Raw genomic sequence first — 16,969 nt, 5'->3', positions numbered from 1 at the left:
ATTCCAACTTTTACTTTTGACACCCCCCAATTTCTTAAATTATTTATCATCCCCCATTATTAAAGATTAAAACACAGTCTTTAAACATTACAAAGGTCAAGCTCAAATTATAATCTCAACATTACAAAAGTATTTTACACTCACCCAATAATTGTTAACAATTATGGTTAGGTTCATATAAAATCCTAACCCCAAAAATAGAAATCTAACAAAAATAAATAAATAAATAATGAGAGAGCTTATATTGGCACTCTAATCACTTTTACTTATTTTTAATTAGAATAATAAGTAAAAGTTGGGGTGTCAATGGCAACTCTTGAGAATAATTTAGGAGCATAGATCTTGGAGTGCTCTTAGTAAAAGAATAGTGTGACAGAAGCTCTCTTTTCCTTGACTGGGTAGGAGTTTTAGCTTAACAAGACGAAAGCTTCAAGAGTTAAAAAAGTTGCTAATTGATTCAATTCGAACACGTCAAATGTCCCCAAAAGCATTTTAATGATCATAATTCATCATGTATCTCAAAATAAATCACAAATCATTAAAATAAATCTGATTGTTGGATTCCTATATGAGATTTTGCATTTTTTCATGATTCACCAGATCCCAATCGTTATTTTTTATTACAATGTAGATTAATTAATTTAACATCCAATTTTAAAACCATGTTGGGGAAAGAGTTGGAGTGGGACAATTTTACATATTGTCAGACATTTGTTTCAAACATTATTGATGAGAGATTTCAAGTGATTTGATTTGAGAATTTCTTCGGCCTTCATTGTGTCTGTCTCAAACCCGGAATAAGGGAAGAAGATTATGACAGGAAAGTCAACCACCAAACATAAAACCTATGCAATTTCCTAGTATGTCGTAAGAAGAAAATTCTTCATGACGAAATTTAACCATAAGTCAGCTTTCGTGGAGGAAAAAACATTGAAGAAATTTCTCAACATGACTTGAAAAGTTTGAAACTTGTAACTAAGTTTCATGCACATCAGTACACACAATGGCACATCAGCAGTCAGAATGACTCGCTAAAACGAGTGGTAACTATTTTAATCAGAAAAGCATCATCACTCGTCGAACCAACACAATCAAGCCTAATTGAAACAGGTATTGGGCACCAGAGTTCTGCCCCTCAGATTCAGTTACATTTGCATATGTTATATTAGATCACAATCTCAAGTGCAGGAGCCTCTCTTCATCCTTCTGCCTCGATCAAAGCACATTTCAACAAACGAGGGAGGATCTAAGAGACGGAGTGCTCGGGAGATGCGTGCATGATGCCCACCGAATAACCGACTCTGTAACCATGAGATCGAGCTGCTCAAATTCCCCAAGACCAATTGTACGATTCCTTTTGCTGCGAATGCCCAAGGCTCTAGACCCGGTTGTTCCCCCACCCCTTCGACTCTCTATCAACTTATGTTCAGTTTCTCCCACCTCACTAGCGAAACAAACTGAACAATCAGGTTGCATGAAGAGCTTCCCAAGGCTGGCCTCTGCACAGTCCAACAGTATAATAAGGTCTACATCAAAAGTTTCCAAGCAAGAAACATAAATAGGGGAAGAAGAAGAAATATGAATACCTCTCCGAATTGTATTAACAGCTGTCACGTCAACAGTAAAACTCAAAGGATTGTTCCCTTGCTTGACTGGGGAACTTGGGCCAAAAAATGCAAAACTTGGCATTGTAGGAACAGGCGAGGAGAATTCCGGGCTGTTTGATCCGCAACTACGGAATGAAAAGCCTCCGGATACCAAACACGGTGTGGCAGCATCAACCAAGAAAGAAGAAAATGATGATTTGCAAGTGAATGTAGGTGAATGCCTTGGTTGGGCATCAATAGGGGCAGCGGACTCGGAACCAAAGCTGATATCTCGATCTCTGGACATAAATTGGGTGGAAAAAGACCCATGACCTATGTCTAGGTGTCCACAACTTAGGTTTTCACCTTCATGTGATTTGTCTGCCAGTTGCACACGATCCTTCATCCAAGAGTGGTCTGCAAAGGGAAAGATGGCAATATTATGGAGAAAACTCAAAGAAGATCAATCAAATGGGATTCTCAAATCAATCTAAAAAATTGACTTAAGATCAGTGTGACATTTGGCACGAATTCCAGGAATCCCAAATCGCAATATAGGTCATGCAAGTGACTTGCCCATGTCGTACAAAACTACTTTTGATATGGCAAAGACTCTAGTTGCTATGTTGTTGTTCACACACATAAAACAGAGTTTTAGCCCTTGAAACACCACATTTGCAGCTTAAAAAGAATGAATAATCACACCACAGCAAGTATGAAGAATTCGTACTACTTACAGTAATAAAAAGAAATGGGAAAAAAAACGCAGCAGAGTACCAATATTTCTGCTCATGTATTTTTCTGAATCTAGTGCTTTAATTTTGACTTAGCAGGGTTAGAGGGGCATCAGAAAGCGATCCTTTGCTCATTAGCATCAAAAGCTGAAACTTCAGTTTTGAGCCCAATCTAAAAACTAAAACTGAAAAAATCATAAAATTAAACTACACCCCATGATTGTAAAGCAACATCAACAAATATTGTAAAACAGATAGATTTAATAGAAGAAATGAAAAAACAAAGATGTCCTTCAAATAATAAAACTATAAAAATGGAAAAATAGAAAAGAACCTTTCCTCTATCCTTCCTTGATCACAATACAATCCTCTCAAATCCAAAGTTACATAATTTACGATTATTATTATTATTTCAGATTAACAGACAGTTAGACCAAGAACATACCTAGAACCTGCGAAGCAGTGAGCCGTAGAGCAGGATCAGTACAGAGCATTCCAGTGATCAAGTCTTTGGCAGATGCAGATATACGATCCCAAGGGTCGGATGGAAACCGCAAATTGGCAGCCCTAACAGCATCAAAGATCTTCGACTTAGTCTTACCCCAAAAAGGTGGCATCCCACTGAGAAGAATGTAAAGGATAACTCCAGCACTCCATACATCGGCTGCTTGGTTGTAGCCCCCAGCCAATACCTCAGGAGCTATATAAAATGGACTCCCAACAGTCCCAGATAGACTCTGCCCTGCTAAATCAAAGCCCAAAAATGCTTACAATTTACAGCCAAACAGGATCAAAATTGAAAATGAAAAGTGTTATTGTTTATGGAGCCTAATGGCACTTGTCAGCTACGAGCACTCTTCATCATTGAACGTAGTGGAGATGCCAGTCAAGCTTGGAGCTGAACTTGCTGGGGTTACTTTCATAATTTCACTAGTATTATGTAAAATCCTAGTTATGCTTTCATGGGGTATATATTTCTCTGTTTTTTTTTGTTTTTTTTTTTTTTGGTGAAAGGGTGTAATCTGTAACTGTGAGTTTCTTTTCATAGTGGAATGGGGTTGATTCGTGGATGTACCTCAATCTTGAGGGAACCGCGTAAAATCTTTGAGTTCTCTATGTGATTTGCATTTTTTTTACCCCAATTTGTTTCTTGGTTAGATTGCACTTGTTTACTTAACAAAAAGGACAATTAAAAAGAAACACAAGAGCTTACCTGGTTTGATATAGGTGGCAAGACCGAAATCCGCCAATTTAATGGGTGAAGAGGATGCTTTTGTGGCCAAGAGAATGTTCTCTGGCTTCAAATCTCTATGAACAACACCTTTGTCATGACAATACATCACCACCAACATGAGATGCCTAAAAAGAACACGGGCCTCGGACTCTGAGAACCTCCCATGCTTCTCCAACCGATGAAAAAGCTCTCCACCGGCACAAAGCTCCATCACCAGATGCACGTAATCTTCATCCTCGTAAACTGCCTTGAGATCCACAACATTTGGGTGCCCAGATAACCTTGTCATTATTTCAATCTCGAGCTTAACACTACGGAGATCATCTTGTGTGACCAATCTCTCCTTCGCGATGGACTTGCAAGCCAAAATCTCTCCAGTCAACTTATCCAAGCACGTTCGGATAACACCAAACTGTCCCCAGCCCAATTGCTCTCCTAAATGGTACCGATCTTCTAAAGTAGCAATTTGTTCCGAATTCAAAATAGTGTCTATAAGACTCGCTACTCTGTAACAGTTACAGGGATGTGTCAACCATGAAGTGCTGATGCTGTTGCTCTGGGCAACAGCCATACCCAAACTCTCGAACTCTCTATAAGGAAATACTAACCAAGATCTTCACTTCTGTAGTTAAGAAATTTGAATTGGGCTGTTTCTTTTCTTGTTAGATTATACCTTTCTCGGGCAAATGTGAATGCTTGATTCCCAAGTCAAAACGGAGATCATGTGATAGACTGAGTCAAATTCCAAACTTTGAGGCCAAATGGGGAAGCTAAATTGCCAAGTCAAATTCTGAAACAAGCTTCTCACAAATAGTATTTGAAATTTGACAAATAATGTTTTTGATGAGGAATTCAAACGTATTTTGAAAACACCAATTTACAGAAGATCAAAACCCTAATAGAGTTGAGAGTTCCTTCAGCCATTGCTGCCTTGCTGCCCCATCTGGTGCTGAAATTCAAACAAATTAGTTCAAAATCTCAGCTTGAAAATCGCAAAATCATTTCTTTTTTGGTGAAACTAAAACAAAAAATAAAAGCTAAAAACAACCCAATTTCAGAAAATTTTCTACAAATCCTGGGTTTTGCTCTTTTACTAAAGACATGTTTGGATCGTCGTCAAAAATTCCAGTTTGAAAAATCCCAAAATCTTTTCTGTTTGGTGAAATTAGAACAAAAATTAAAAATAAAAAAGAACCCTATTATAGAAAACTTTCCATAAATCTTGGGTTTTGCTCATTTTTTACAAAAGACATGTTTGGATCGCCGATTTTGCTCGAAAACTAAGGATTTCCCGAAAATGAGGATACACCAGGACATAGGTTCTCGTGAAATTAAATTTATAAAAAAAAAAAAAAAAAAAAATCCAACTTCCCCAAAATCGAAGGAGATCACTGTAAACACCCTAGATCTTCGTTAAAAGAACAAAAACTCCATCATTCATGAACTAATAAACCCTAATTAACCTCACCAAGAAAACAACGAACCCGATCCAGATTTTACAGATGCGACACAAATTCAAAAACAGAAACAAAAGACAAACTATAAACCCACATTCAAAATGCTAAGAGAGAGAGAAAGAGAGACCTGGAGGGAACCAAAGCAGAAGAATTTTTAAGTCCGTTGGAGCTCCGCGTGATCCCAAGACCCAACAGATGTTATATGGGTTCTCGTGATCTTCGGTTGGAGCCAATCAACTCTATCAGACCAAGAGATATCTGATAGAATAAGGTCGACTAGAGCACTAAATACATGACTGGAAAGCATATAAATGTGATTGTATTTCCATTTCTCTACATATAAAATATGTCCATTATTTATTATATTTTTCTTGTTATTTTTATGAACATCACTTTCGACCTTTACCTTATCCTTATAAAATTCTTAATTTGTACTAAAATGTTTATTCTTGAATGATATGTGTTTTTTTGTCCATTTTCCTTGCTTGTCTTTATAGATCATCTTAAATAACTTATGTGTATTTATTATCTAAATATTTTTAGATGTACACATTTTTTTATTTGGACTTCTAGATTCTCGACATACTCTCCAACAAATAGTCGAGATAAGAGTAAAAACACAAAATTCTTAAAGCATTTGCAATGAATAAGTTAGTGTACGTGTTAACGTCAAAAAATAAAATTTAACCAGCAAATTTGCTCCAACAAACAAGTTAGTAGACTTGTTAAGGGGTGTTAGATGCTAATGTGTGTGTTAATTGTGGCTAGCAGTTTGGCTAACCACGTCAACTTGCTAATGTGTTAGTTTTAAAAACAATAGTCAATAATGATTATTTAATTAGTTTAAAATTAAAAACCAACAGTTACCAAATGGTGGCTAACATGTGTGAACTAGTGTGTATGTTGGAGTTTTTGGACATGTTAAGTTACTTCACTTGTTAAAAATAGACTAAGATCTCATAAAAATACCTACATGACATCTTTAAGTTGTAGATTTTAACATCTCCATTGGAGATGCTCTTAAAGATTAATATTGACTTATTAGGAATTTGTACAATTTCTTAGAGATACATTTTTCTTGGGAATCTCTACTAGGGCCGCAATTTGGGGTTGGGTCAAACCTGAACCCGATGGGTTGAACCGACTTTGGGTCAAATCTAAGCATGGTTATCTTGGGTTTGGTCTCTGGTACAGGCAACAGAATAAAATGTGTAACTCAAATCGAGTTGGATTTGGGCATAGGAATCAGGTAACCCGATTTGTCCGAACCCAAACTTAATACGACTATAATTTATAAATATTTATTATATCTTAGTTTTTGGCATTGATTTAATATGTATATTTTTGTTTCTCTATATATATCAAACTAACGTATGATTATTTTAATAAAATAAACAATTACATTGTTATTAATGCTTTTGTTTATGAAATTTTACATTGTCATACAATGCAAATGCTTGTCTTGTTGGAAATTACGACCAAGTGAATTAAACTGGTAACTTTAGTTAAACATCATTTTCTTAGTCTTTTTTAAATTTTCCCATAATTTTATATATGTAAATTTTGAAACACAATTTTAGGACAAATAATTATAAATTTTAAGTTCTTTGACGTACCACTTATGTTTATACAACCCGACTTGGGTTAGGTTTGGGTTAAGCATTTGAATTCCAAGGTTGGGTTGAGTATGGGCACGAGTTGGTGTTTGTCAAGTTTGGGTTGATCCCCAACCCACCCAAGTTGCAACCCTAATCTCTCTGTATCTCAACCGTTGGTCGAGGCGAGTGTTTTTTTCATTTTAAAATTTACTACTCATCTTTCTCAACCTATTATTTTCATTTCGTTCAATTTGTGAATATATTTCTTGATAACTCGACATTAAAGTCTATGAAAAAAGTATATTTGATTTTATTATTATTAATTTGATCGACAAGCCATAATAAAAAAAACTGATCAATAAATGTAGATCTCATAATAATATAAGCATGTCCATATATAGTTTATCATAGAAGTGCCATGATTAAAGATGCAGTGCATATATTCCATCGGTGCTTTATTTATATTAAAACCCTTAGTTTATAATGTAGACCTTCATAGATCTATTTTAAATTACTCTCTTTCAGATTACACCTGTTTTACTTATAAATATTATACATCAAAGAATCCGCCATTAAATTTAATTCAATCATAACTAGTGCAAGAATCCTTCTTTCAAATCTATTATAGTTGGAAACTCCAATGTCTCACCACTAACTACTCTATTGATATTTATGAATTCAATGAAAACCCTTTTTCCTTAATAACTCAATAAAAATTATTCACAAATTTATCATCATCTCTCGAAACCCCCATTTTTCATCTAGATTGGAAGATATTCTTGATAATTAACCTTCTCTTTATAAAGATAAATTGGTTATACAATTTCGTTATTTCTTGTCTAAACTTTTTTCCTTATTAACCCCTATAATATCATGATGTATTCATTAATTTTATTTCACGTGCAATTTTTTTTTTTTTTTTTTTTTTGGGTTTTTACGAAAAAGTAATGTAGAACTTCTCCATTTATCTAAGATTCTTTTAATCTTAAAAAATTATTAAGTTTATTCTCACAAGAATGGGAAGCAAGAGTATCTTACATGAGTTTGAACTCCTTCACATATGGAAAACACTAGCCTCAACCCAGTGTTGAGGATTTTTATCAAACTCGCGGTTGAGATAGGAGGAAAAAATATAAATTTCTTAGAGATCAATCTTAACTTTCTAAGGATTAGTGCAGCTTTTACTAGGCGATATGATTTTTTTTATTTTTATATAAGCAAAGATCAAGATAATTTCATTAAAAAAAGATGGTCGAGGTGGCCACCCAAACACACTAGATTGGATGAATTTGCTGGATTTTGAACCATCATTTGGTAAACCTAAGAAGTCAAAAGTAAGATTAATTGGTAATTTATAGAAGTTAGATTAGACCGTTTTTTTATTATAAACTGTAATTACCAAGAGACTAGTAAAAAATTCTAAATATATTTTTACTTGGATTGACGAAATAATTATCATATAATTACATCGAATGTGTCAAATGACATCCATCTTCCATTAGTATGTGATCCATTGTTGACCCATCACTTGGTAAACCTAAGAAGTCAAATGTAAATTAACTGGTAATTTCTAGAAGTTGAGTAGACCCTTTTCTTATTAAAAAATTTAATTACCAAGAAATTAGTAAAAAAATTTAAATATATTTTTTACTTGGATTGACGAAACAATTATCATATAATTACATCGAAGTAATGTGCCAAATGACATAAATCAATCCATCTTCCTATAGTATGTGATCCATTGTTGACCCATCACTTGGTAAACCTAAGAAGTCAAATGTAAATTAACTGGTAATTTCTATAAGTTGATTAGACCATTTTCTTATTAAAAAATTTAATTACCAAGAATCTAGTAAAAAAATTTAAATACATTTTGTACTTGGATTGACGAAACAATTATCATATAATTACATCGAAGTAATGTGCCAAAATGACATAAATCAATCCATCTTCCTATAGTATGTGATCCATTGTTGACCCATCACTTGATAAACCTAAGAAGTCAAATGTAAGATTAATTGGTCATCTTTAGAAGTTGGATTAGACCGTTTTCTTATTATAAACTTTAATTACCAAGAGACTAAATTAAAATTCCAAATATATTTTTACTTGGATTGAGGAAACAATTATCATATAATTACATCGAAGCAATGTGCCACACAACACATATCAATCCATCTTCCTATGGTATGTGATCCATTGTTGGGTTCCAAGAAAAAAGCTTCATAGATGTTAAACTAGTCTAATCTAAAACTTTAGGAAGGAGGGAAAAATAATTATGGTAACTTTTAAAAAATCAACGAATGATTGGACAAAAATTTCTCAAATTGGTTGGATTAGACTCCATTTGGTTGAACTGATTTATATTTAATAATAAAATAACACTAAAATATTTGTACTTATTTTTTTTTCTTCTAAATTATCAGTATTTAATTTTATAAAATGCAAAACTCACACATACATTAATACAAATCCACTCCAACCCGATTGGACCATAGTTTTGATCCGAATTTTAAAATAATAGTTCACATTTCTACTTAGGTCCATGGTATGCTCCAAGTTTAGAACCATGGCTGGTTACCGTCATACTATTACGGTTGCAGCTTTGGTGGGCTAGCTCGAGCTCAGCTCGATTGAAGTGGGTGAGCTTGGGTCAAGTTATGTAGGATATGAGTTGAACTTGAATTAGAATAACTCAATCGACTTTAATTTGAGTTGAGGGCTCAACAACCCAACTCAACCCAAACTCATGGTTATATATATATATAGGGTCCCGTTCAATGGCTAACTTTTTGGCAAAACATTTTTCAAAACATGAGTTAGAAGTTTTGGAACGGGCTGATTTTTGGAGAGGATGATCTCTACGGTGAGGAGATCATCATCACCAAAAATCAGCCAATTCCAAAACTTCTAACCCCATCAAAATAGTTTACAAAAATGGACGGTCCATGATTTTTCAACTTGTAAACATGGGTTAGAAGTTTTGGAATGGGCTGATTTTTGGTGAGAATGATCTCCTCACCGTACAGATCATCCTCACCAAAAATCAGCCCATTCCAAAACTTTTAACTCATGTTTTGAAAAATGTTTTGCCAAAAAGTTAGTCATTGAACGCTACCCATATATATATACATATTATCTTAATTATGTATTTTTTATTATGTTCTTTATATATATTTGTTGTAAGAAAGAAAAAAAAAATTATTTATTGATGATTTTATTTTTTACGGATAATGTTTGTTTGGCTTAAGGATGTTGTCGAGATCTATTACGAGGTGTTAATGATCTACACGCATATGATACTATATTTCTTTTTTACGATATAAAATTTATTTGTTCATCAAAATAAAATTAGACTTATTAGGAAGAAAGTTTGAGTTATTAACTCAAATTTGCTCGGGTTGAGGACTCTGCCACTTGAGTTGAGTCAGGTCTACCTTTCAACCCGCTCAAGTTGTAGTCCAACATGTCATGAATACGTGGACTATTATGTTTGAATCAAAGTCAAGTGCGTTTCATACTTTATTAAAGTTAGCCACGTGTCTCCATAATAGTATTAACTGATTGAATAATTTTACCAAAAAAAATTGAAAATGTTAATAGGGATGCTTTAGCAAAGAACAGCTGTGAAGCAGTTTATACTTGGCTATACGCGTACGTATATTTCGGGTGATGTTGGTTATGGGACCACCGGAAAATATGGTGGTCAAGAGTTTCCCATGTGAGTTTGTCGGAAAAACGAACTTTTCATTTTAATATTAAAAATAAAATATTTTTTGGTTTATTTATGATGTTAAAAGTTCATACGATGAGGTCAGCAGATTGATTAGGGGGTGTTTGGTTGCAGCGGTAATCCTTGGTCTGAGCTGAGCTACTCGGGTGTAATTACTATTTACCTTTCAAAAATATAAAATTCCAAAAGGACTTTTCAATCTCAAACGAGGTTTGAGGAAATCTATATATATATATATTTCCTAGAGATGCTTCATAGGACTGCTAATTCGGAAGATTTTCCAAAGATTTCTTTCTTTCGAGTATGAGAGTATCCTCCCGCATCAGTCGTATTACAAAATATTCATAAGAACTCGACTTCTTTGGCTCAAAATAATAATAATAATCAAAATATATTGGCCATGTTTGAATTTGTTGCATGTCTTTATTTTCAAGAAGAATAATGATTTTCTGAATCCCCCCCCCCCTCCCCTTTGACATACACTCCATGACGTGGCATGAGCTAAAATCATGAATTTTTTCTCGGGATATGTAAGCGTATATTTATGGGGGATGTGCAGTTGTGTATCTCAAGGAAAAATATATGATTCTAGCCCATACCACGTCAAGGAGCATATGTCAGAGAGAGCATGAGAAAATCACGACTCTTTCAAGAATATTCACATAAATGAAAGTGGTGGAAATACACTTTTAAAAATATGTTCAGGGAGTGGTGTTTTTGGTAAATAACTTCTTTTGGGGAACAATATAATGCCAAGAATTATTGGTGAGTAATTATGTTGTCTAGAATCTTTTTTTTACCTTTTGTTAATGATAGTTCTTGTTTCTTTCATTGACTTTTAAGTACTCTTCAATTCACTTAGACGATTAAGTCAATAATGATTACGGCAGAGTAAATGAGTTTTTTTATAATTAAAATTGTGTGTTTTTGTCTCCGTGTAATGTCTATTTATGATTCAATTTTTGTTAGTTGTAGCACATTGCATGTTGTTCATATCACTCAAAAAATGTCGACACGTCAACTTAAAAAGCTTCATGCCCCCCCCCCCCCCCCAACACTAGACATCTGTCAACAAGACACCGCGATTTATGCATATGTACTTATGCAAAAGTTGGGTTCGTCGCCATTTTGTTCACTAGATCCCGAGTTGATACTTAATGGGAGTTTCATCGTACAAATTATTCATTTGTTGGATTTCTCCTAATGATTTGCTCGTCAACATACTTATTGGACGTGGAATGATTAAGTAGTCACATTTTCATCAGATTCTCATAAATCCCAAAAAGCAAGAATCAAATTTAAGTTGCTTCTCGCTTCTAGTCTTTTTCAACTTCTTATGAAAGCATGAAGTGCTTCTCAAATATTTGCCAAATGATAATTGAAATTCATAAAAAGCATTTTCAAATGCAAACGGATTAACATTCAAATGATTTGGCTTTTTAGATGGATATGTTTTCAAGCTGAAATACATAGACCAAGGATTGGAATAATTGATTATGATTCCGATTTGGCATCAATTATGGGAATTCATTTGGATTGGAGTGGATTTGAATATTGTCAAGGTATTCAGGTCAGATTATTTAATTCTGATTTTACATTATGGATATTGATCTCTTGATTCTAGAATCTCCTTTAGTTACATTTTGGGATTTAAAATCATAATCTTCTTTCCTTGATCTCGTTTCTAAAGTTGGGACACAAAATCTTATTCACCCAATCTGAAAAAACACACTTTAGAACAAGAAATGCAAGAATAAAATTTCAAAAAAACCTAAGAAATAGGTCATACATTTTTCTAATTTTAGCCGATTTTTTCTTACTTTGATCGTGAGAAGATTACTTTTATAATCCAAGCCAAACGTAACATCAGATTCTAAAATCCAAACCAAATGGCCCCCAATTGGTTCAAGATTCTTTAGTTGGTAGCCTTTCATTGTGAACAGGAATTAAATTCAACATTTCTAGCCTCTCATCTTATCCATGATTAGGACAGCACACAACCCTCACACAAACAAGTTCCAAGTATTATGGATCCTGTTGTGTGAATAATTAAATAGAAAACAAAGAAGAGTAACACAATTCTCCATATTTCCCAATATTAACTATTTCCATCACCACACATTAAGCTGACAAAATGTCAATTATTTGACTTTGAAATGTTGAGTGGAAACAAAGTCAAAGCAAGTGGGCCCAGGAAATTTGGATTAGGGATGTTGGCCACTTAGGATGTTAAAATGGCCCATGTGTCACCCACACGTGGTACCAAATTACAAGCATTCTTTGCTCCATGGGTGGTACTTGATTCCACATAAATGAATGGTTGGGGATCTTTGTGAGACACATCTAGTGTGCGTCCCACCTTTGCATGTTTGATTTTGTTCTTTTTGTGCGGCCGTTCTTATTAAAATGTAGACATTTTATTGCTGAGTGCCACCAAAGAAGGTAGTTCTAATTTGATCATGGATGTGAGCGTGTATTCTGTACGCCTGGAGTTGGGTAACAACACTGCATCTCTATTTTTCCACGTGGCAAACTTATCCTGCCAAATTACCATGAATGTTTGTAGGGTTGGCAATGGGTCGGATAATATCCACTTACCCTACCCATCAGATACAAGTTGTTTGGATATGCATCATATGATCTGATCCGAAGATCCATTAGATATCTGCTTAAAATTTGGGTATGGGTCGGATATGGATATCCTTTAAAAAGTGGATACATACGGATATGCATGCATGTTGCATCTATGGTCCTTACCAGTTTAATTTACAGCCTGCAATGAAGTTTGTTGGGCTGTCAATGTGCCGAGCTAAATAAAAATTCCATACGTCACAGGCCAGCCCAATTCACAAGTATCAGGCCTACTTAGGGGTCCACTAATACATTTTCTTCTAACCCAACCTAAAAGAGAATCGGGCCTATCCAGCCTGATAAATAAATGGGCCCTAATATGAAGTTTTACAAACCCAGTCCACGATGAGCCGACATAGCCCTACAGCTTGCTGTAAGATTGATTGGAGATATATTGAATTTTTATTTGGATCATTGGATTAAACCATGTACTTGCATTCAATCCTAAAAAGAATAAATCAGCTTTGCAGTAACTGCAATTCGATTATCACATTTTTATGTTCACTTGGAAGGTTGAAGAGCACAAGAAGAAATTTGTAAGCTAGATGAAGTAGGGCTTAAAACGAGTTGGGTTCGATTATCACATTTTTAGACCAACTAGTTAAAACCATATCCAAACTTCTTTTTTAACTTTCATTAAACCTATATCCTGATCCGATCTGATTGAATTAATTGATTCAGATTGGATAATTTTAAATCATTCAAGGTTATTTCAAGTAAATTTGTTAAATGTATTGTCAAAATGTGACTTGAACTTAAGACCTCTCCCCCTTTTAAGAGAAGCATTGATTTTCTACCCCCAACACTTGTTGGTTAATGAAAAATATAAAAATACAACATACAAAACAATACATCATTCGAATATAGACGGTTATAGGGATGGATTTGTATCCGGTCCAGATTTGACTCTAATCAAAGGACATCAACCCATATCCAACCCATATTTTAATTCGAATATACTTAAAAGAACCAAACCTGCTAAATTCAAATCACTCAAATTTCGTATAACAGAACCCATTTTAAACCCTAAGATGAAGTGATTATGGTTTAAAATCTTGTTATGGGATTCATGGAAAATGAATTAAGAGATAGACTAGAGACATTCGTTAATGTCGAGTTTTGGTCATCAACTAGGTCGTGACACTATATATACATATAGGATCAGGATCCGTGTACACACATATCTACTCATATATCTATAACGTGTTTTGTCTTATGTGGGTTAAAAGTTTTGGATTGAACTGATTTTTGGTGAGGATAATCTTTATGATGAGGAGATCATCCTTATCAAAAATCAGATGATTCTAAAATTTCTATCCCCATATTTATGAGTTGAAGAATTGTCGACCTTCAATTTTTTGTAAATCAATTTTGATGAGGTTAAAAGTTTTGGATGGAGCTGATTTTTGGTGAGGATGATCTCCTCATCATAAAGATCATCCTCACAAAAAATCAACTCAATCCGAAACTTTTAGCCACTAGGACAAAACACGTTGTAGATATGAGTTCATGGAACCGGACCCATATATATATATGGGAAATGTTCAGCAACAAACATTTTGGCAAAACATTTTTCAAAACATGGGTTAGAGGTTTTGGAATGGGCTGATTTTTGGTGACGATGATCTCCTCATCATAGAGATCATCCTCACCAAAAATCAGCTCATTCCAAAACCTCTAACCCCATCAAAAATGGTTTACAAAAGATGGACGGTTCACGATTTTTCAACTTGTAAACATGGGGCTAGAAGTTTTGGAATGGGCTGATTTTTGGTGAGGATGATCTCCTCACCGTAGAGATCGTCGTCACCAAAAATCAGCCCATTCCAAAACCTCTAACCCATGTGTTTGAAAAATGTTTTGCCAAAATGTTTGTTGCTGAACGGGACCATATATATATGGGTCGGGTTCCTGCAACACACATTGCGACACATATAGACAACGTGTTTGTCTTATATGGGCAAAAATGTTTGGAATGGGCTGATTTTTTGTGAGGATGATCTCTGTGATGAGGGGATCATCCTGGCAAAAAATCGTCCCATTCCAAAACTTGTAACCCCATCAAAATTGATTTACAAAAATTGGACGGTATATAATTTTTCAACAAAAATTAGATGGTCTAGAAGTTTCATAATGAACAGATTTTTGGCAAGGATGATCTCCTCACCACAGAGATCATCCTCACAAAAAATCAGCCCATTCCAAACATTTTTGTTCATATAAGACAAAACACGTTGTCTATACGTGTGTTGAAATGGTGGTTGTTTGAACCTGACCCTATATATATATATATATATATATATATATATATATATATATATATATATATATATATATTTTGTTGAGATAATGTGAAATTTTGAACCATGATTTTGATCATTCAATTAGACTGAAATTTTTATACAACATGCTGAGTCATGAATGTTTGGGTTGTCAATGTATCTGATCAGACCCAAAAATCGATTTCTTCCGACCCAATATGTTTGGAGCTGGTTTAAGGATTTGGGTTCCATTAAGGATCCGATTTTATAATCTATCGGATTGGTTCTGAATCAACCATATATTGCATATCAAATTATATTAAACATTTTGTTTAAATGTATGAAATTTATCTATATATTGCATATCAAATTGGATTTGATCTCTTCCAAACCCAATCCGAAAAGGTCCAATTCTTAACAGATTGATTTTAGGTCCAATTCGATTCTTATCGGATTGGTGCAGTATCAACCTGATCCAATCCATTTGACAGCCCTAATTGACAAGGGTGGATGACTTTTATTGGTGTCGTTAAACACAATCAACGTCCAACGAATGCCCTCTTGATTGTGTTTGAAGATTCTTCAACTGAAGTTAGGAGTTAGGACTTAGGACTTGGGAGACTTGCAAGCTTGCGTGCGCTTCACGTTCTCTAGGACATCGATTCCCAAATTAAAATTATCAAGATACCCCTAAGAGTTGGCAAACCGATTCCAATGAGTTAACTCAAAATCGGACAAGAGAATGGTAAACATCAAAATTGTAAAATTACAAAAAGAAACATCATCAATAATCATTGATAATGTCATAAAACATTAAAACCATAAATTGGCTTTGTACCGCCAAATTGGGCTTTACAGCCCAAGATGGACCTCTACTCTTGGACCTGACTGAAAAACACGTGGTCCGAAATGCCCGGCCGGCCGATCAATTCGCTCATCAGACCCACACACCTAATAAGATGTTCAACCAATGATCAGACCAGCAAACCCATCAAAAATGGCTTATCGACAACGATCCAAATATTTCACCATCTTAGCCTCTCTCCACCGTATAACAAGGTTGGGACGATAATGACAAAGTCGAGATTCAGGAACAATTCAATAAGGGAAACTTTCACGAAAAAACTAGTAAATGACGGCAAAGTCAAGGAAAAATCGAGAAATTTTAAAATGTAAAAAATATATATATAACTATGAAAATATAAAAAAATGTACACTTTCATGGGTTAAAGAAGATTACAAACATTTTATATGATAAAACTGTGCTTTTATATTAAGCATAATATTAAACACAATAAAAAAAAAGGTACTCTTCAAACTTCACAAATAAGTTGGGATAAATAAATTGCCGAATTTAATTCGTAATTATGGGCTGATTCTGTCCTTTTTGGAATGCTAATTCTACTTTGTTCATTATAGATAAAATCGATACAGCTTCAAATAGAAGAATATATTGTCATTGAACTAAAAACAAGGTGCAGAGAACAATGCAGAAACTCATAAACAGAAAATCACATTCTATCAAACCGATTACAGTACTAAATCTTGATGTGGGAAATGGATGGCAGTGGCGGGTAACAGAGGAAATCATTATTTGTAGAGAGAGTTTTTCTTTTTGTAACTTAATTCTGTTTTCTGCAAATTGCCTACACTACACAGAAAATAGTAAGAATCTCTCCATGAGGTCAATCAATAAACTTTATTTGGCATATTTGAGACCATTTGCATAACTATG

At 34.3% G+C, this 16,969-nt stretch overlaps 1 protein-coding gene across 2 annotated transcripts; it reads right to left on the bottom strand.

Moving 5' to 3' along the window:
* Positions 1-1,017: 1,017 nt before the first annotated feature.
* On the bottom strand, positions 1,018-5,321 carry PEPKR1 (phosphoenolpyruvate carboxylase-related kinase 1). 2 transcript variants are annotated; one of them, XM_086418929.1, is made up of 5 exons: positions 5,139-5,321; positions 3,534-4,503; positions 2,766-3,062; positions 1,587-2,003; positions 1,018-1,499 (listed from the first exon to the last, which is right to left on the bottom strand). In XM_086418929.1, exons 2-5 carry the CDS (start codon positions 4,123-4,125, stop codon positions 1,228-1,230), a joined length of 1,578 nt encoding a protein of 525 aa, XP_086275055.1. In that variant the 5' UTR covers positions 4,126-4,503; positions 5,139-5,321; the 3' UTR covers positions 1,018-1,227. The 2 variants fall into 2 exon arrangements, with proteins under 2 accessions (XP_086275055.1, XP_086275056.1); XM_086418930.1 differs by having other exon boundaries at positions 3,534-4,497.
* Between the last annotated feature and the right edge of the window lie 11,648 nt (positions 5,322-16,969).

This window comes from Akebia trifoliata, chromosome 12 (assembly GCF_017979445.1).
Source record: "Akebia trifoliata isolate Shusen 1 chromosome 12, ASM1797944v1, whole genome shotgun sequence".
Lineage (NCBI taxonomy): Eukaryota > Viridiplantae > Streptophyta > Magnoliopsida > Ranunculales > Lardizabalaceae > Akebia > Akebia trifoliata.
Note: the sequence above shows the minus strand (reverse complement) of the source record. Positions and strands in the feature narration are given on the sequence as shown.